Here is a 20,639-nt window from a genome sequence, read left to right on the forward strand (position 1 = left end):
TTACACGATTTCCCAGTCCAAATAATAAACTAAATTTCATGTTTTGAATCTGGCTATTAAATCAAGCCTTAAAGTCGCATCTCTGAGGAAATAATGCTCATCTCTATTTCAGCGGAACAGCTGATTAGGCAATCGTTATCGATATCTCGTGCTTCTATTCGATACTTGATAGCACGTGTTGCGGCGGTTCGCGTTTTACAAATTTTATTCTGGTTTCATTTTAAAAATTGAGTTAGAAACACAATAAATATACTTTAATTTATATAAACATGGCTATGCTGGCGGAACCAAGACGCCGCAAGCGGTACAACTTGTGCCCACGCGGCAAGGCGCTCTATGAAGGTAATATTTTCGAATTCGAATCTGCTTTTAAAACCTAAAGTCCGAAAATTCTTGGCAGATGAGAACCGCTTTGGTACCAAAATGTTGGAGAAGATGGGCTGGACAAAGGGCAATGGCTTGGGCGCCAAGCAGGATGGTGAAAAGGACTTTGTTCGCATTCGCTTCAAGAACGACGCCGAAGGATTGGGTTTCGAGGCGAGGGATGACCAGTGGACCACTCACGAGGAGGGATTCAATGGGCTTCTGAAATCACTGAATGGCGAAGAAAATGGGGCTAATGGCAAGGAGTCGGAACCCGAAGAGGAAGCCAGACCCATGGGATTCGGCTTCAAAGCCGAGGAACCAGAGGAGCCATCGAAGAAGAAACTTAAGGAGAACATCAGTGGAATGTCGCTGGAGGAGAGGTCGAAACAAAGCAGGGCCCGAGTGCACTACAAGAAATTCACACGCGGCAAGGACTTGTCCCAGTACAGCGAAAAGGATTTGGCCAACATATTTGGCAAGAAGGCAACCGACGATATCGAAGTACCAGCGCCCGTGGTGGTTGAAGAACCCAAGGAGGAGAAGATAGTAGATGCCAATTTTGCTGGCGTGCAAACTGTAAGCACGGGACTTTCTGTCAGTGATTATTTCAAGCAAAAAATGGAGGCCATGAAAAGCAGGCTGAAGAAAGGAGGTGAGGACAGTTCAACAAGGGTTCAAGACGATACTGAGGCTCAAGCTAATGGCCACGAGGAGAGGCTCGAGGAAACCACAACAGAGAATGGCCAAGAGCCCAGCAAAAAAAAAAAGAAAAAGAAGGACAAGGAAAGGAATGTCGAGCCACCAGTTGCAGAGAAAGAATTAGAGCAGACTGCTTCTAAGCCTAAGAAAAAGAAGTCTAAACGGTCGCCTCAAGATGAAACCGAGCCAACAGAGACCCTCTGCGTTGAGGAACAGCCAGTAAATATCGACGAAACGAACCCTCAAAAGCGAAAGAAAAAAAAGAAGAGCAAACACGAAGAAAATACAGAAGATGTGACAGAAATAATTGAAGAGCCTGCCTTAAAAAAGAAGAAGCCTAATGATAAGAAAGAAACTGAAGAAAATTCAAAAGGAGCCGAAGAAAAAGAAGAACGTGTCCCAAAAAAGAAGAAGTCCAAGAAGACTGAGTTGGTGGACTCTGAAGTAATTATAATTGAGGATGACTTAGCAAAAGATACAGAATCTAAAACTTTAGATGGAAAAGCTAGTAAAAGGAAAAGAAAATCTAAAATCGACGAAGATGCCAACCAAACTGAGGTGGTAAACACTGAATTAATAGAAGAACACTCTTCAAAAAAGAAAAATAGGTCGAAGAAAGAAAATAAAAGTGTTGAAACCGATTTGATCGAGCAAAAAGAAACACAGCCTACCGAATCTGAAGCTAATGAAAAAACGTCAAAAAAGAAAAGGAAATCCAACAATTATAGGGAACCCGTACCTGAACTGCAGATTCCAGAGCTCGCTGTAGCCGTGGATGCGATAGTCAATAATGATGAAGAAGGGAAGCACAGGAACAACGTAAGTGCTGGCAGTAAATCCTCCGGCGATAAAAGCGATCAGTCAGCGAATCTGCCTAACGACCTCTTATCACTGGAAGAGATCAAAGAAAAACTAAAATCATTCAATACTTGTAAAATTTCTCAATTTTGTGCAGAAAAATTCCAAATGTTCGACCTGAGTGCGTATAAAAATTCGACACTGAGCCAGATCGTGGGCTATGGGACCAGCGATACCATCGAGCTGGAGGTGACTAATAGTAAGATCGATGAACTGCGAATCCTTGATCTTTGGAACAATAAATCCCTTACGGAAGCTATGAAATCTAAGCGGCACGCACGTTATCCGAGGACGGTGAAGCGAACAACTCTTCGAGCAGTAAAAAAAAGGGTCGCATTTCAAGGAATTTAGTTCGAGCAAACGAAATATAATTCAACATATTTCTTATTATGATTGTTTTGTACATAAACAACTTAAGTAGGTAGTTTGTAAGCTTCGTGGTTTACATTTAAATGTGTAACAAGATATTTAATTAAACTGAACTATACATTTCAAGCTGTGACATATTCTTCAGTCTTGTTCATAGAACCAATATGGGGACCGACTGTGGTGAATATTCTTTCCCGTCGTCTACGCATTTATGAATGAATGTAACGAAATGTAATATCGTGCGGGTCTTACTAGCTAATATCATAACGTTAAAACTAGTCTGGTGTCACATTGCGATTAGCTAGGCGGCGCGATCGTCGCAATGGTCTCTTGTCCTGTTCGGAACTATTTGCTCGCTTCACCGGACGATTAGCGTTGCTGCGGCTGAAGTTGTTCAGATGAACATGAGTATCCCACTGCAAATTAAGATTTAAAGTGAACTTAAAAAAGATTAATTATTTGCTAAGCTTACCGAACCAGACACAATTTCGGAGCGATCTGGATGCCAGTCCAGGTCTCTTATCACATTCCTATGTCCTTCAATAGCCTCTTTAATCTTACCAGTAAGTACATCATAAACTGTAAAATAGTAGTGGGTTAATAAACATTTAATGTTCAAAAATTGGTAAATATTTATATACTTTGTTTCAAGGATTAAACGGAAGTTTAAATAAAAATTAAATTTAACAAAAAAGTTAATGTTAATAAAAAAGCATCAACAATGTCTGAAGTCATAAACAGATGGCTACTGGTTACGCAAGTACATTTTCAAGGATAGAACATTTCTAAAAATACAAGCCGAAATTACTCGCAACTAAATTTAGCCAATACTTTTTTTTTAGGCCATGTAAACGTAAATCGAAGGTTAAATTGAACTCACTTATAATACGTCCTGTGGCACAGCCGGTGTAAATGAAACGCTGTCCTGTCTGCGCCATGGGCGAGAACTTGGCCCGCAACAGGGTTTTGGTAACTCGATGACCACGATAGGTCATAATGCTGGTGTCCCCATCCAGCTCCTTATTTGGATTGTAAACTGCAAAGCGAGTATGGTTACATTGGGGGTATTTCGAAGAATCTTAAATTCCAGGGCTTACACTGTCGCGGCACGCGGTTCCAGCGGTAATCCCACATATGGAGGTCCAGCTGCTGCTGTCTGGAGCGGCTGCGATTACGCATATTGCTGGGCTGCCTCATGTCCCAGATCTTGATGCTTTGGTCTTTGGAGTTGGATAGCACATGATAGCCGTCGTTGCGCGAGTCGATATAGGTGACGCCATCGTAATGACCGATGAAGGAGGCCACCGTTTTGGAGAGCTCGCGGGAGCGGAAAGATGTGCGCAGATCATAGACCTTGAGAAGGCCATCATCGCATCCGGCAATTATCACATTTGGGTCCTTGTCATGCAGGAAGCACACCGAATTCACATCGTTGCCGGGCATGCGGTGGGTGCGCAGGATCTGCGTGGTTCTTGTGCGGATGTCGGTCACGATGACCGTGGCATTGTTGCTGCCGCCGATGATCTTGTCGCCCGTGGGCGAGTAGCGCAGCGAGAAGATGGCTAGCCGATGGTTGGGCAGACCGTTTACGTCGATCCACTGGCAGTCGTCTTCGCCCCCATTCACGGGCATGATGAAAACTGAAGAGGGAACAAATAAGTATGGATCACCAGGACTCACCGGCTACCTACATGAGCGGGACCAGGTGCTGTAGGCAAAGTGCTGGCCATTCGGGCTGAAGTCCGCATCGATGATGCTCCACTCGACATCCCGGGCTCGAATGCGATTTAGCAGGTGGTAGGTGCCCTTGGCGCCGTCGTAGATGCGCACAAAGCCATCTGAAAAGGTGAACAGACATGTTTAAACGACCCTCGAAGCTTTAACCAAAATATGCTGACCTTGACAGGCAACCAGCAGTTTGCTGCCCGTGGGATTGAATTTGGTCACAAAGACTTTCGAGTCCAGCGACATGAGTCGCGTGGACTTCTTGTTTGGTATGTAGAGATTGGAAATGTAGCGCTGCTGGTTCTTGGAAAACGATGCGCTGTGGGGCGAGGCAATCCCATTTTCTCGCTGCTGAAGGGCCTGCACCAGATTCCAGCGATTGTCTGGATTGCTCACTAGGCCACTCGAAGCCCGAATCTCCTTGTACATATCAGTGTTCTGGAATGTTAACGACACCACAAATCACATTCTGCCCTTATCTGGGGACGGGGTATTTCGTGATTACCTGAAACTTGACAAGATCGGGCTTGCTTCTTATTATTGGCAGGTCGTTGTTGCAATAGTCAGTGCGCACTTCCATGTCCAATGAATTCACCGTAAAGTTAATCACATTAAAGCCCAGATCGTTTTCCGAGGAGTCAAAGTCTTCATCGTCATCGCTATTCATCTGGATTCCCAACTGATTCCCCATAACTTTTTGCGTTTTCCCTTTTTGCCCTCTTTTGTTATTAATTTCACAGTTGTTGAAGTTAGTAGGACCGCAGGCGGAAAAAGGGCAAATACCAAACTGCAGGCACACCAAAGTTCATAAGTTCAGCGACCATCGATATATCGCTGTTGCCAGAAGAATAGTGTTGGACAGGGATCTTAATTTTAAATAACAATTCAAATGACGAACAGTATTTATATTTAAAGACAGGGTCCGTAAATTCAAGTTCCTTGTGATACTGTGATTTTAAACTTAAAAAATCCGATCATTTTACTCATGTCAACCAAATATAAATATTGGACAATAAACAAAACTATATTTACGCTTGACTAAAAAGTGTGCAAAAATCCTACTAGTTGGTTAAAAAACTGAATAAACAACACTGGAGGTCTCTTAAAATAAAAATCACATTAAGCTAGTATAACACAATCACCAAATTTGGACAATAAACAAATCAGACTAGTGCAAAAATCCGACCAGTTGTTTTAACCAACTAAACTAAACTAAAAACTAAGTCAAATTGATTGATACTTGACATTGAAACATTTTCAGCTGCAAAGGGAAGTTTTATAAATACAAAATATAGCAGGTAACTGCACATAAGAAACAGATTTTTCTTGAACATTATTGTCAGCTCCAGCATTCTAAGTCAAGAATCAATTGTAGAGTTTACTCCGATGGGAACGGCGTAGGTGGTCAAGAAAAAACGGCGTCCGGCGGAGTACGTAGTAAAAACAAAAAAAATAACAATTTTTTCGAAATATATATATATATTTTTCCGAAAGATTTCTACAATTCTCCAATTTTCATCTATTTTCCTTAAATATTAATTTAGTAAGATTATGAGGACTGACCTGCGATCGTTTTTGAGAAATGGTTAGTCCAGCAATCGAAAAAACTCGCTCACTAGGTGTGCTCCTTGTCGGATTACACAATATATTAATATTTTCGTGATTCAGCGGCGGCGGCGTGGCTCAGCGGCGTAAATGTCTAGTCTAAAAGGATAAAATATTTTTAATAAAAGCTATTAAAATTGTGAAAATCGTTTTGAATATTGAAAGATTTATGTCTATAAGGATATAAGAAGTTATTTGGGCTATAATCTCCGATACCGTTGTAATATGTTTTTAAATTCAGATCATTACTGTTGTTTGCAATATTGTCATACCAATGTCGACCAACAGTCCACTATCGATAGCAATGTTGGGCATGCGCAGTTGCCTTTGCGCAGCGAGCTTTAAAGCTCGGCTCAGAGCGGCGGATTCCAATCAGCGAACAGGCAGCGACTAGTCTCAAAGCGATCGTGAAACGGAACCGAACGGAACGGAAAAGAAAAGAGAAGCGAAGAAAAGCGGCTCGAGTCTTGTGCATGTGTGAGTGAACGCGCCCGTGTGTTGTGCCTGTGCGTGTGTCTGTGTTTGGTAATGAAATTTTGTTACATTCCCAATATTCGAAACCTGCTGTTCGGCGCAGAGAGACTTTAAGAGCCACAACAACAAATGCCGAAAATGTGATAAAGCCAAGCTTCGCAGAATTGGAATTCCAAACTCCAAATTCCGAACCTTGCGAACTGCGAACAATCTGCTCTCCCCCATTTTTGTGAGTGTGTGTGTGTGTGTATATACATATGTGCATGGAGCTCGTTGGGGCCATCGGTGTGCGCCTGCGTTTTTGTGGGTGTCTGTGTGTGCCTGCGTGTGTGTGAAATTTATGATAAATACTTTTGCACAAAGCGCGCCCCTTTGCAACCAGAAGAAGAAAGTTGTTTAGCATATATGCGTAAAAATAATAGAATAATACATAAACAGCGAGGAAGAAGTGTGTCAAGAAAAAGGGCTCAGAACTATGTACATGCAATGGATACTACTCCCAACATCGCGTGTGTATAATCAAGGCGAAAATAACAAAATAATAGCGATGCTGGGGAAATAATTTACGAAAAACTGGAACGAACGACGCCGCGGCAGACACGAAAAAAAGTGAAAGATTGCAAGCTGACGTTTGAATTTGAAGCTGCGACTGCGTCACGGCATAAACACACACATATACACTAGCACAAAACACACACACACAGAAAGACAGGGTGGGTGGCTTTAAGGGGGGTGGGGGTTAGAAGACACCACCTGTCATGGGCGCTGGTTGCAACACCCGCAAACCCCCTTCAACCTTTATGTTTCATGTGTGGTTTCCAATCATTGTGACTGGCTCATAAATTATTTTCGGTGTTTGTGCTTCTAATTTATTGCAAGCGAAATGGGCGATTTCTAAAAGCAATTCATTGTTCCATTCAATTAGCAACTCTGCAATTGGCACAGAAAACCAAGTACTTCAGTTTTTTAAATTTACCCAAGCAATTCTCACATTCTTTAAATACAGTACAAGGTCTCTAAGAAGAAACATTGAGTTAAATAAAGTTTGATAAAGGTTAAAAGCACGTGTTGCGTTCATAATCAAACTAGTTTATAAATTTATACATTTTATTTGAATTTCCCTTCATTTTTTTTTGTAGTTTTAAGATGCCAACTTAAAAAGGCATTTTATCAAATGATTTTCCAAACAAAAAACATTTTAATTATGCAAAAGCTATTATATTTCTAGTAAAACCTGGACTTTGTCAAATCGGTTTTAATTTCAATAAAAGATTTTTAAACAATTGATGATTTAATTAAAGTTTTCGAAACTTATTTTTAAATATTTTCTTTTTATTTTGTTTTTAAAATGCAGGCCAAGGTCTTTAAGAAGAAACATTGAGTTAAATCAAATTCTATAAAGGTTGAAAAACCAAAATTAAAAACACGTGTTGCTGTCATAATCAAACTAGTTTATAAAGATATGCATTTTATTTGGATTTGCCTCCATTTTTTATTGTAGTTTTGAAAAGCCAACTTAAAAAGACAGTTTATCAAATGATTTTCCAAACAAAAAAACTTTTTAATCAAACTATGTTATAAAGATATACATTTTATTTGGATTTCACTTCGTTTTTTATTGCAGTTTTGAAACGCCAACTTAAAAAGGCAATTTATCAAATGATTTTCCAAACAAAAAATATTTTAATTAGGCAAAAACTCTTAATTTTCTAGTAAAACCTTGACTTTGTCGAATCGGTTTTAATATCAATAAAAGATTTTGAAACAACTGATGATTGGATTGAAGTTTTCGAAACTAATTCTCGTTTTATTTCTTTTTATTTTGATTTTAAAATGCTTGATTGACTAAATTTGCATCTTTATTTTGGTTAATTTTCATTGTGTAAATTAATCAGTATCAAAATTCCTCAGTTTGACTGGTTAATTTTAATCCCCGTCACATTTTGAGAGCTATTTTGTATTTTTCCTCATATCGCTGCTCTGCACCCGACCAAAGTGACGCAATCATTTGCATTTTATTTTAATTCCTATGATTGTTTCACTGGTTGGCTGAATAACCAGTTGCTGTTTGCCGTGTTGTTACTGCTTGGCTGTTGTTTTCTTGCATTTATCAAATCTTTGTATCTGGCTTTAATGCGATTAGCTGTGGCAATTATGCCAATTCAAGTTCATTATGTTGTTGCTGGAGCAGTTTACTGTTATTATTGGTTTTTATTTAATTGTCATTGTTAGCGTTTCGTTAAGCAATATCAGCGATAGAAGAAACGACAACAGCGGCAGCAGCCACAAGGCATCAAAACGAAAGACTTAGGCAACGAACTCGCTAAGCCAAATTGAATCGCCCCGTTGCAAATGCTTCCGACTGCTTATCAATTTATTTAAATGTTTCGATTGCAAACAATTGCCCGTGCAGAGCAACTTTCGTTTTTGTGACAGCTTCTTTGTCATTTATTTTTCCCCCCTCAGTTTTTTATAATTTATTCGCATGGCATTTCGTCCGCATTGAGGTGGAAAAGAAACCCAAAGCTGGCACGAAACGGCGGCATGTGTGCGAAATTCTATGCGACTTCTTGGGTTACCAGGCACTCGGCTTCTTAGTCACACCCAAGTGGCCATGGTGGCATGATGGCATAGATGATGATGGGATGATGTAAGTCGCACGAGGCGTTTTGTCAAAGCCGCCCCCAGCTAATTTGCCCACTTCAAGAGAGGGTCTTCCCGACTATCAATGTACATCGCCACGTCCATTACAATTATCATTACACGCTAATTATGTCAAAAGCTAAGCGTAATTGGTCCATTCAATCACACCGATTGTGATCGAATCAACAGATCAAAGCATGCCATTTTTGTCGCCTTTGTGGGCTTGTGTTGTTGATTGATATTCCAATAAATGTGCGTGGGTTGGCCAAAGAGCTGGAGCTGGATTATCGACAAGTTACTCATCGAGTCTAGGGCTTAGAGTCTTTTAGGGCTTGCTATTCCCCCCTTGATTCACACACATCATATGGTTGCTTCACATTCGGATTGGACGACCTCAAAAGCGGAACCAAATTTAATTCACAGCCAATCAAAGTAATTTGGTGTTACAAAATCTCTTGGCGGCCTTCGCTCCATTTGCATTTTCCCATTTTCAATTCAATTTTTTTTTTGTATTTTACCATTTTCCATGCAATCCGCAGATCAGCAACCTTCAATGCCGCAACTGGCGCTAATCATAAACCCCCCAAAACCACCCAACCACCCACCGAACTTAACGTTCATTAAACTTGAAAAGAAAGCAAAACGATGACTTTGAGTTCGACTGGAGGCTCTTGGCTTTGTCTGCGCAACTGAGCCGCATTTGTTTTAATTTTGGTCAAAGCAACAGGCCAACAGAAACCACAATGCATTCAATTAATGTAACATGCACTTGCTCAAACACACACACACACAATCTTCCCATTTTTTTTTACTTCAATTTAATTGTTGAAGCTGAACAGAAAAACCGAAAGGAAACCTGCCAGCAACAATCGCGTCAATTAATCAAATGGAAAATGCAACTTTTGTGCCGGTGCCAGGCGGCAGTTGCAAGTTGCACGAGCGAGTTGAGTTGAGTTGAGTGGCAACAAAAGCAGCAACTCAAGTTCAATTGTGGCACGTTTGGGGCCATCTCAAGCTCAAATTCCCAGGCGAGGTCAATGGCAAGGCGAAATGGCTTTAACCCTTTTTCGCCAACCGCAAAAACTCTTGTCCACCGTGTCCAGCTAATTAAAATTCATTAATACCGCTCGCAGCCAAAATAAATGAAAGTTTTGGCTTGGATGACAAACACGCCTGCTCAGAAACTACATTTTTTTTTTTTTGGGCCTGATTTGGTCTTGGTCGAAAAAAATCGAATGCCAGCCGAAATAGGAAATTTCTATCTCCCACTCAGCCAGTAATCGTTTTCGGTCATTTTCATTGGACAGCTTCTGCCAGCAGCGGACGGATGACGAGGATGAGCGGATGAGCGGATGATGAACGGATGATGTCTCCGTTGCCAACAGAAGAATCGACTGCAAACTCGAAAAACTAGCAGAATATACTCGTAAATTCCACGCCAAGTGAAATTGAAAGACGACAGGCGACAGACGAGAAAAGAAAAGTGACAAACTCAACAGGTACAGGGTACAGGTCCACCGAAAACCAGTCGGAAGCTGCCACAAAAAAAAAAAAAACAAACAAACAGGAGGAATACATAGACACAACATAGGCCACATTATGTATCGGCCAAATTTCTACGAGTCGACTTGCCTGCGCTGCAGCGAGACCGTCTATCAGGTGGATCGTGTGGGGCCGCTCAAGGATTTCACATTCTTCCATTCCGGTTGCTTCAAATGCGTACACTGCGGCACCAAGTTGACGCTCAAAACGTATTTCAATAATCAGCACAAGCAGGATGACAAAGAGGTAAGTGCCAACATCCCCATATCCCCACATCCCAATATGCAGCACGACAAACCGCAACGAAAACGAAAGACTTAAGCGACAAACGCGTCAGACTAAATATTTGCACAGCTGCAAGATGCAAAACTGCAATTCGAACGACACGTTTTTTTGTGTGCCTATGCATAATAATAAATAACTTCGTTATTGCACTTTGCCGAGGCGCAAATGTGTGTCAGTGCGGTCTGTCATTCATATGCAATATATATGTACCTCTCTATATGTTGTATGTATATTCATGTACAGTGCGTTTCGCGGCTGTACGGCTGCGGTTAGCTGTCGATCGTGGGAATCGTTGGTTATAGTGGATTCGAATAGAAAAATGGTAGAATATACCTCAAACAATTGTTTAAGGTTATTGTAAAGAAATCTAAAGGTTATACAATTTATTTTTGGTTATTTAAAGAGACTTTGTTAGTTTATATAACTAAAATAGAAAAGGTTTTATGTAAAAAACGAATTTTCTTGTGAAATATTGATTAATTATAAACATATATCCGAAACGCACTGTTTTTAGGTCCGTGTTTGTTATTGCACATGTCTATTGCCACCTGCTGTGTGTAGGTGAAGTGGTTAAAGTTGCATTTGCAAGCGACTGTCTTTCGGGGTCTGCTCACGCACTCAAAATGAAACCCAATAAGGCTAATGGGGCATATTGGTTTGATCGATAGATACATACATAATTACAGTGAAACAGCAGTAAATTCCTCTCAGGAATCATTAATTGAAGATAACTATCTCTTTAAAAGAACCTGAAAAAGGCCTTTATTTTACTTTTAAGAAGTAAAATAAATAGTTTTAAATCGATTTTTATCTGAAACCAATGTACTGCACTGTATACACCATTATGATAAAGATAGAATCGTAAAAACGTTAAGGGCTTAGGCGGAAAAAGGTGTTAATGCAGGAATTTTTTAATTTAATGATTATTTAATGAAGTTTAGATTATAACATCAGTTATACAATAATTCTCGAAGATTTGTACGTGCTTATTTCAAATCTGGTCCGGAAAATACTTTATAAATGGCAAGACTATTCAACTGTTTAATTTACGAATTATAAGTTAATGATAGCTTTGTTAGAAGTAAAGGAATAACCTGTGAATCGTTAAAAAACAGAATGGTTTATGAAATAACCAACCAAGAAAATTAATCATCTAAAACCCCTCTTTCCAGGTCTATTGCAGTTCACATGTACCAAAGAGCGGACCCGGCCATCTCGACCAGACCTCGGTGGGCATTCGTCAGGCCCTGAATGCGCCGCGCACCAACAAATTCGTTAACGAGCAGATCCGGGGCACGCGCAGCGAGATCGATGGTTAGTATGGATGGCTGACATGGAGTTCCCAACTTGGCTAACTGCTCCGCTTTGCGGGATCCCCACAGGTGGCCCATTGGTTGGCTCCCGGCAGTCCACGCCGAATGGCTATGGTGGCCGGGAGGTAAGTTCCCCATCGCAGAACGACTCCGACTATAAATATGGACGCTTCGATGCCAGTGCCCTCCACATCGCCCACGCCCTCAAGCAAACGGAGATCCAGAAGGCCTACAACAAGGCGCGGGAGAAGCCAATTGATTTCTACCTGGTAAGATTGCAAATCATAAACATAATAAGATGGGGATTGGGATCCATCCGCTGAGATGCGGAGCCGCAAGTGGCCGCATATTAAGAGAATATTTAGTGCAGAACAACATCTAATGAAATTTTAAGTGGCTAGCGGGGCCAGCTGGTCAAGTGTGTATCTCCCGTTCTCTCCAAGCTTCAACGATTGTGCAATGTTCCTGGGCTTAATTAATGCACCGCCAGTTGTGGTTATGTAGGCTACTGTGCTATTTACACTTGGCTGTGTGTAATTGTTTGCTGGGGGTTGCTCAAGTGCCCGAGTCTCAAGACTGCAGACTCGGTATTACCCAAACTGGGTAACTAAAAATAGATAAATCTGAAAAGAATTAAAAGATCTTGCTTATAAGTGGTCTCAAGACTGCAGACTCGGTATTACCCAAACTGGGTAACTAAAAATAGATAAATCTGAAAAGAATGAAAAGATCTTGTTTACAAATGGTTTTCCTCCGATTTCTCAATGTCATGTTAAGATTCTAGTTTGTCATTCGTTAGAGAAAGTTAATGTGAAGTTAAATTGTTTGGAAAAACAAATTCCTTTTCTTAATGCGATGATAATATTAAAGTCTATAATTCGGTCTGTCAAACCTGAAAAAGAAACTTTTCTTTGACATTTTTGTTTAACCGACCGTCAACTTTTAACTAGAACATTGTCACTAGCTAAGAGTTTTTAGTCAGATAAATCGCAAACGGAAACTACATTATTTTAGATCAGCCGTTTAAGTCAAAGACAAAAGTTAACATGACATTGATCTTAAAATCTTAAAATTCTTAAGAGAAGTTATTGCTAATGAGATAGATAGTTGAAATTCGCCATTGTATGAAGAAAACTTAAATCCATTTAAGTATTTTGGTATACTTCAAAGTGGCTAAAGAAATCCATACTGGCTTGAAAATTTAAAAATTAAAGAATTCAGGTTAAGTCGGATAAATGTGATACCCAAATTGATCTAGTTAGTGGAAATGCGATTTGCTCAGTTGATGGGATGATCTCTCGGCCAGATTATAATTTATTAGCCCGACTGGTTGGCCAAAAGCTGCTTGCGTTTATCGGTGCTCGCATCTTTATCCATGACTTGGCACTTGCCGCGACTGGAATGGTAATCTCCCATCCGCCTGATGCTCGGGTGAAAGCATTATAATCGCATTTTACGTAAAAACGAAATTCAAATCGCACACGTTTTGCTTTTCTTTGACTCACACTCGCTGCTGCGCTGCTGCCTGCCATTGCAAATGCCGAAAACGGATTTTTCTTTCACTTTCGAGAATGGCACACGCGACTGACCAGCACACCACCACCATTACTAGCACCACCTCTCCAGGCAGAGACAACAGCAAATATTTTTATTTTTATTGCAACGCTCAATTTAACAAATTTCGAACAGGTGTCTGATGGGCCACACCGCAGTAACAGACGCCGCAAGACAGCGTACAAGAAAAATATGTGAAAAACTGCATGCATGCGATCATTAAAAACTGAACATGTTTTACACACGCTCGCACATGTGCATATAAACACCCACCGCCACTATTTTTTTTGGCAGTAACATTTTCCATAAGCAGCTGAAATCGAAATAATATAGCGATATATGCCACTCTTAAATCATAATGTTTGGAAACGAGTGACTAGAAAGCTCCAAAATTATGGGATGAACTTTATGATGCATTAAATTAAAACCCATGTGATCAAACAGATGTATTCAACTTTTTAAAACTTGTTAATCCGTAAGACCATTTGGTTCCGTTTTGGATTTCCTTAATCAGCAAAAAACCGTACCCGGTTAGGTTTAAAACCAATATTTTTGAGGTTTTCTGAGAATATCCCAAGTTTCATATCGATCGGGTAAATATTTAAGACTTAAATATTAATAGCAATCGACAATACGAATAATTTTATTTCCCTTATCCTAAGAAACGAATATTTCTAGCTTCTTAGAAAACCTTTATACTTGCTATACCACCTCACAAACCAAATTTCCCTGAGAGTTTTATTAACAGTGTACATACTTGTTTATCCGTTTAGATATTCTTAATCAGTCAAAAAAATTACTTTATTAAGCTTGAAACCATGCTTTTTGAGGTATTCCAGGCAAGTCCCAAGTTTCATATCGATCGGATAAATATTTAAGACTTAAATTTTAATAGCAATCGACAAGATAAAAAAACTTTAGTCCCCTTATCTATTTATTACCCTTAAACTATTATTATTTGTAGTCTATTAAAAATCTGTATATTTGCTATACCACCTCACAGACCAAATTTCCCAGTGATTGGAATATTATTGTTGTCTTTAATGCATTATCTCGTCTGTAAGTTTCGTTATCAGTGTGTATACTTGTTTTTCCTTTTGGATATTCTTAATCAGCCAAAAAAAAAACCCTATTAAGCTTAAAACCATGCTTTTAGAGGCTTTCCAAGCAAGTCCAAAGTTTCATATCGATCGGATAAATATTTAAGACTTAAATATTAGCAGCAATCGACAAGACAAAAAAACTTTAGTCCCCTTACCCTGAAAACTATTATTATTTTTATTTATTTATCCCTTTAGATATTCTTAATCAGCCAAAAAAAAGTACCCTACTAAGCCTAAAACCATGCTTTTTGAGGTTTTCCACGCAAGTCTCAAGTTTCATATCACTTGGATAAATATTTAAGACTTAAATCAATCGGCACTACGAAAAACTTTAGTTCTGTTAGTAAACCTTTTTATTTGCTATACCATCTCACAGTCTAAATTTCCCAGTGGCTGAAAAATTAATGATATCTTTAATACATCATCTCGCCTGAGAGTTTTATTAACAGTGTATACACCTCTTTTTAGTATCAATAATCATAATTTGTTGACAAGGTCAGCGACAAACCAATCACTTAGATGCTACTACAATGAACGCGACTGTGCATTGGCCTGCTGCGCAGCTTCACAGACGCGGGCAATACCATAAAGCCACCACCGTCGCATTTGCCGGCAGCGTCACTTGTTTTTCCGGCTGCGCATGCGCCGCTGCCGTTTGCTAAATCTAAATTATGCGCGGCACAGTGAAAGTAGCGGCAGCAGCTTTTTGTTTGATTAGTGGGGAGTGGAGAGTGTAGAGCGTAGAGCTCCATCTCTCCATTTCTACCGATCTGTGGTATTGGTGGTACCGCTCCTCTTTGGCCGCCCTTATGCAATGCACGCGTTTTTAAACGCCATGTAATCGCCGTGTAATTTGGCGCCGCAATTCCATATAAAAACTCTCACGCAGCCGCAAACGCAAACACTTCCTCATAGCTTTTTGCCAATTTACAATTTATGCCACTGTTGTTGTTTTGGTTTCTGTTTTGGTTACTTTGGCATTTCGTTTTATATATGTATGTATATATATTTTTTGGTCGGTGGCCGCGCTTGCGCAATAATTAATTTCAACATTTTTGGACTTTCGTTTTCGTTTGGCTCTGATTTGATTTCTTGTGTGTTTTTGTATTTCGCTCTTTTTTCGCCTTTGTCACTGTGGGCGTCGCATAACTGTCTGCCTTTCTGGCCCGTCTTTGTATTATGGTCATATTTAAAATCCGCTCAAAACCGCTCACGCAATTCCGGCGTCATCGCTTTTGACCATTGTCACCGGGCCTTTGAACCGTTTGGTCTCAGGTGTTTCAATTTTGTTCACTTTATTATTACTTTATTTTCTGCCTTTGTTTTATAGTTATTGTTTGAACTTGACATTGAATTTTTGGATTTAATTACATATTGTTGGTGGCTTGCATGGCGCTAAATGCTTTTCGAGTGATACATATACTATAATTCCTATGCGGAAGTCATGAAAAAGCCACTCACAATGGTAACAATTGGTCAGAAAAGAAAGGGTATTAACTGCAGCTTGCAGAGGGGTGATTAAATGTGCTAGTATTAAGATAGAAATACATTTTACTTATATTTGGAAAGACCATCAGTGGCTGGATTAATGGTCCCCAAAATCTTTCATTACCGCAAATAGCACTCTCAGTTGGGTTCCAAATAGTCTCACAAGTAAAAAAAACAGCTGTAATTAAGTAACTATTAAAATAAAAATCATTAGGTATGGTAATAAAACTTTACTTTTCTTTAATTGATTACCATTTTAAGCTTATACAAAACTGTTGGAATTTCCTTTTGGGAATGCAGTCTAAAGCGTTTATAGACTGGTGTTATTGGTGTTGTAAAATATTTGAAATAAAATACTTGGAAAAGCATATGTTGAGAAAAGCTTGGGCTTAAGAAAGATCATTTTAAGTATAACCTTATTTTTATTATTGGTAAAACAAATTTTGAACTTTAATATGCTGTAAGCAATGTTTACCTAATTTTTAAAAATTTCTCGACGTCAAGCTAACAGTAAAAATGGTTACTTGTTTTGTTTATAAACAAAGAACCCAGCTTGGACTTCTGGTATTCTTCGCTGTAACTTGACGCATGGCTAACTGGCGGTTAGACGGACCTCCTGCAATTATCGATACACAGAGCTGCAATTATCAATAGATGCACGCAATGCGTAGTGCAACAAATGTGTGGGAGGGAAAATGGGGAGGTGGCTGAGCCGAAGAAGATGCTACTGCATATTGCATTCAAAGTCGGGGGCCTAATGTCAGACATTGAGCCGGGCCTGTGGCAGCTCAGGCGTGGCATTATAATTAGCCAAGTTAACAAGCCAAGCATTGCAAAAACAACAAATCCCTCGCAGTGCAATCAACGAAACTGACTGCAGCTTTCTCTCAAAGAAACATCAACTAACTCTTTATATTTCGTCCGATCTAACAGGCTCGCGAGGAGCAGGCCCATCTGGAGATGAAGCATCGCAAGGAAGAGGACGATCTGTATCGAAAGTTCGCCAGCAAGCGCGCCGAGGAGGATCGCAAGATTCAGGACGAGTTCCAAGACGAGTGGGAGCGCGAACTGCAGCGGCTGACCCACAAGTTCGAGAAGGAGCTGGCCACCTCACGTCGCAGCCGGGATGAGGCCAACATCCTGACGATGCGCCACGAGCAGCAAAAGGAGGACCTCGAGAAGAACATGACCCTGCGGCGCAGCAAGAAAAAGGAGAGCATCACCCGCAAGATGCTGGAGCACGAGCGCTACGAGACAGCCGCCCTGGTGGATCGCCAGTCCAGCGAGATGCTGGAGCTGATCAGCGCCCGGCGATCGGAGTACATGCAGAGCGAGAGCATCTTCCTGGACGATGAGTTCAGCGAGGGTGCCGTGCCCGTCGAGTATCCACTGAATGCCCCAATCCCAGCTCCGCCGGCGGTCAGCAAGTTCCAAATCTACACCGATCCCGTGGAGTTCGAGGACGTCGATCGCATCGCCATCTCGGTGGCCCAGGAGGACCAAAAGACTTTCACCGACCTGGTGCGCCAGTTGGTTGGCCGCTGCACCACGGACATTGAGAAGGCCCGCACGATCTTCCGCTGGATCACGGTCAAGAACCTGAATGCCATGCACTTCGACGACGATCTGCGGGGCGACACGCCCATGGGTCTGCTGCGTGGCATCAAGTACGGCACCGAGAGCTATCACGTGCTGTTCAAGCGGCTCTGCAGCTACGCCGGTCTCCACTGCGTCGTCATCAAGGGGTATTCAAAGAGCGCCGGCTACCAGCCGGGTGTCAAGTTCCAGGACTCCCGATTCCGCAACTCCTGGAATGCGGTCTATGTGGCCGGCGCCTGGCGCTTCGTCCAGTGCAACTGGGGAGCCCGCCACCTGGTCAACGCCAAGGAGGCGCCCAAGCAGGGACGCGGCAAGAACGACAGCCTGCGGTGGGTATTCTTGGTTAAAGGGGTTAATGTTACATAATATCTTGTTACATATTATACCACCCTTTTGATATACGTCAATACACCATAATGTCATATTAATACTAAATGTAAATCATAATCGCATTCTTAAAATACGATTTCAAAAAACTTTTGATTCGTTTTAAAATTTTTTCATAGAATAATTATTAGATATGTGAAATCGCATTCTTAAAATACGATATCAAGAAACTTTTGAATTGTTTTAAAATCTTTTCATAGAATAATTATAAGATATGTGAAATCGCATTCTTAAAATACGATTTCAAGAATCTTTTGATTGGTTTTAAAATGTTTTCATAGAATAATTATAAGTTATGTGAAATCGCATTCTTAAAATCCGATTTCAAGAAACTTTTAATTGGTTATAAAATGTTTTCATAGTTTAATTATTAGATATAAGCAAAATCTAATTTAGCTACTGTATAAAACATGTATAGGATTTATTTAATATTTTTTAAAACCGAACCATGTATTAATTTTGATTATTTCTGCAGTTACGAATACGACGATCACTACTTTCTTACGGATCCGCGCGAGTTCATCTACGAGTTCTATCCGCTGCAGGAGGAATGGCAGCTGCTGAAGCGTCCCATCACCTTGCGGGAATTTGAGAATCTGCCCTTCGTCCGATCGCTTTTTTTCCGGTACGGACTTCACTTTGCGGACGAAGGTTATGGAGCCGTGGTGTTCACCGATGACACTGGAGCCGCCACCGTGCGCATCGCCATGCCAACGGATATGCAGAGCTGTCTGATCTTCCATTACAATCTCAAGTTCTACGATAGCGACGAGGAGCTATCCTACGACGGGGTCTCTTTGAAGCGCTTTGTGATGCAGTCGGTGATTGGAAACATCGTTGCCTTCCGAGTGCATGCCCCATGTTCCGGCGCCTTCCTTTTGGACATCTTCGCCAATGCGGTCACGCCGCAGGAATACCTTACCGGCGAACCAATGAAGTTCAAATCGGTGTGCAAGTTCAAGGTGGGTATAGTTAGGAAATAATTTTAATAGTTCTTATAACGTGTACATTTTTTTATAACTTATAAGTCTGGTTACACACCAGTTAATGTACACATTAACTTATATATTTTACAATACTAAGATAGTATTACTAACGATAATCAATATTCCTTAGAAATGGAAATTGTAACCTTAAATTTGTACACAGAAAAGTTTACTTCGTAAGGATTCTTATTCGATTACTTGAGGGTGCTGTAAGGATTCGAGGAACACTTTCAATTAATCATACAAATATTTGTAAAAGTTCTAAAAAAAAAGATAAGTGTGGAAATGAACATATATAATTTATAATACGTCTTAGTATATTAACTTTAATCAATCATTTTACAAAATTAATATTGCAAACTAAAATTTTTACTTAGAAATATTCACATTGTAAGGATTCGTATTCGAGTGAGTTATTTAAGGGTGCTGAAGGATTCGAGGAACACTTGCAATTAGTCATACATCTATTAACGTGATCCATCATTTTCCAGATTTGCTGCGAGGAGCTGCAGACAGTAATGGTGCCACTGCCGGATTGCGCCAGTGGCGAGTGGGGACCCACGAAGGCCACCCGCCTATTTGGCCTCATACCCATCACGCATCAGGTGGGTTTCATTGGAGATTGGTTATTGCCCCGGGCTTGATTTGATTCGAGTGCCTTGCTTACTTTCAGGATCCGCTTATCTTCGCCGGACGCAGCCTGGACCTGCAATTTCGCATGTCGCGTCCGCTGACAGATTTTATGGCCACGCTGCACAAGAATGGCATCGAGGAGAAGAAGCTGGCCAAGTATGTGACTCACAGCACGCTGGACGACATTGTCACGTTCATCATTAAGTGAGTGCACAGGGAAATGGAAAATTTAATGGGCTCTCATTCCAATCAACCTCAAACCCTTTCCCCATCTCCGCAGCTTCCCCGAGGAGGGTCAGTATGGTCTGGACATATACACGCGCGAATTGGGCGCCCCTCAGCACCATCATCACCACAACAATAACAACTCCTCATCCTCCTCCGGCGAGAAACATTTGTTGACGCACTGTTGTAAATATTTAATCAACTCGTCCAAGCGGAATTAAGTCGCTTGAGTGGACCGGACGCTGGGATGGTTTCCTCAACGTGTGCAAGAAGGAGGCACCACTCCACGCAAACACAAACAAAATGCAATATTAATTATAGTCTTCACTTAAGTGGAAACCTAACAAACGTTTACCACATCACAAAATCCATTATGCAGGTGCTAAAAGAAAACCAGGCAATCCAGCAATCTGGCCAATCGCCAATCACTGCTTAATCTGAGATCACGATGAACAATGATAATGAACGATAATTTTGCTCAACCCATTTGGCAATGCGGCGCATTCGGAACTTGTAAATACTCTAGACTCTAATCATTAGTCCTTAAAGATGCCTAGTAATACCAACCCTAAAATCAGCTATTAATTAAATTGTACATCTACTGAATAATGCTTAATAATTTATTACATAAACGCAACGTTGCCCCTTATGCATCAACTTTATATATATTATATATATCGTATATACCATACGACTTTGATTTAAAATGTTTAATGTTTTTGTTTAAGCGTTCATAATGTGAATAAAACCCTATTATACAAATAGCCCCCAAACCGACATAATGC

At 40.6% G+C, this 20,639-nt stretch overlaps 3 protein-coding genes across 5 annotated transcripts; 2 read left to right on the forward strand and 1 right to left on the reverse strand.

The window, feature by feature from the left end:
* Window positions 1-181: 181 nt before the first annotated feature.
* LOC108010008 (PIN2/TERF1-interacting telomerase inhibitor 1) lies at window positions 182-2,418 on the forward strand. Of its 2 annotated transcripts, XM_017074800.4 has the most exons (3): window positions 182-342; window positions 401-1,884; window positions 2,021-2,418. In XM_017074800.4, exons 1-3 carry the CDS (start codon window positions 270-272, stop codon window positions 2,042-2,044), a joined length of 1,581 nt encoding a protein of 526 aa, XP_016930289.3. In that variant the 5' UTR covers window positions 182-269; the 3' UTR covers window positions 2,045-2,418. The 2 variants fall into 2 exon arrangements, with proteins under 2 accessions (XP_016930289.3, XP_016930288.3); XM_017074799.4 differs by having other exon boundaries at window positions 401-2,418.
* Window positions 2,260-4,783, reverse strand: LOC108010009 (DDB1- and CUL4-associated factor 11). Its single transcript, XM_017074801.4, has 7 exons — window positions 4,523-4,783; window positions 4,191-4,455; window positions 3,984-4,130; window positions 3,390-3,932; window positions 3,173-3,328; window positions 2,765-2,871; window positions 2,260-2,708 (listed from the first exon to the last, which is right to left on the reverse strand). Exons 1-7 carry the CDS (start codon window positions 4,706-4,708, stop codon window positions 2,568-2,570), a joined length of 1,545 nt encoding a protein of 514 aa, XP_016930290.2. The 5' UTR covers window positions 4,709-4,783; the 3' UTR covers window positions 2,260-2,567.
* A 1,186-nt stretch (window positions 4,784-5,969) lies between these two features.
* Window positions 5,970-20,627, forward strand: Hil (peptidase hillarin). 2 transcript variants are annotated; one of them, XM_017074993.4, is made up of 9 exons: window positions 5,970-6,099; window positions 10,047-10,527; window positions 11,739-11,880; window positions 11,949-12,148; window positions 16,958-17,952; window positions 18,486-18,972; window positions 19,488-19,601; window positions 19,670-19,833; window positions 19,910-20,627. In XM_017074993.4, exons 2-9 carry the CDS (start codon window positions 10,339-10,341, stop codon window positions 20,073-20,075), a joined length of 2,457 nt encoding a protein of 818 aa, XP_016930482.1. In that variant the 5' UTR covers window positions 5,970-6,099; window positions 10,047-10,338; the 3' UTR covers window positions 20,076-20,627. The 2 variants fall into 2 exon arrangements, with proteins under 2 accessions (XP_016930482.1, XP_016930483.1); XM_017074994.4 differs by having other exon boundaries at window positions 6,002-6,147.
* The last annotated feature ends 12 nt before the right edge of the window (window positions 20,628-20,639 follow it).

The sequence above is a fragment of the Drosophila suzukii genome, chromosome 2R, assembly GCF_043229965.1.
Source record: "Drosophila suzukii chromosome 2R, CBGP_Dsuzu_IsoJpt1.0, whole genome shotgun sequence".
NCBI lineage: Eukaryota > Metazoa > Arthropoda > Insecta > Diptera > Drosophilidae > Drosophila > Drosophila suzukii.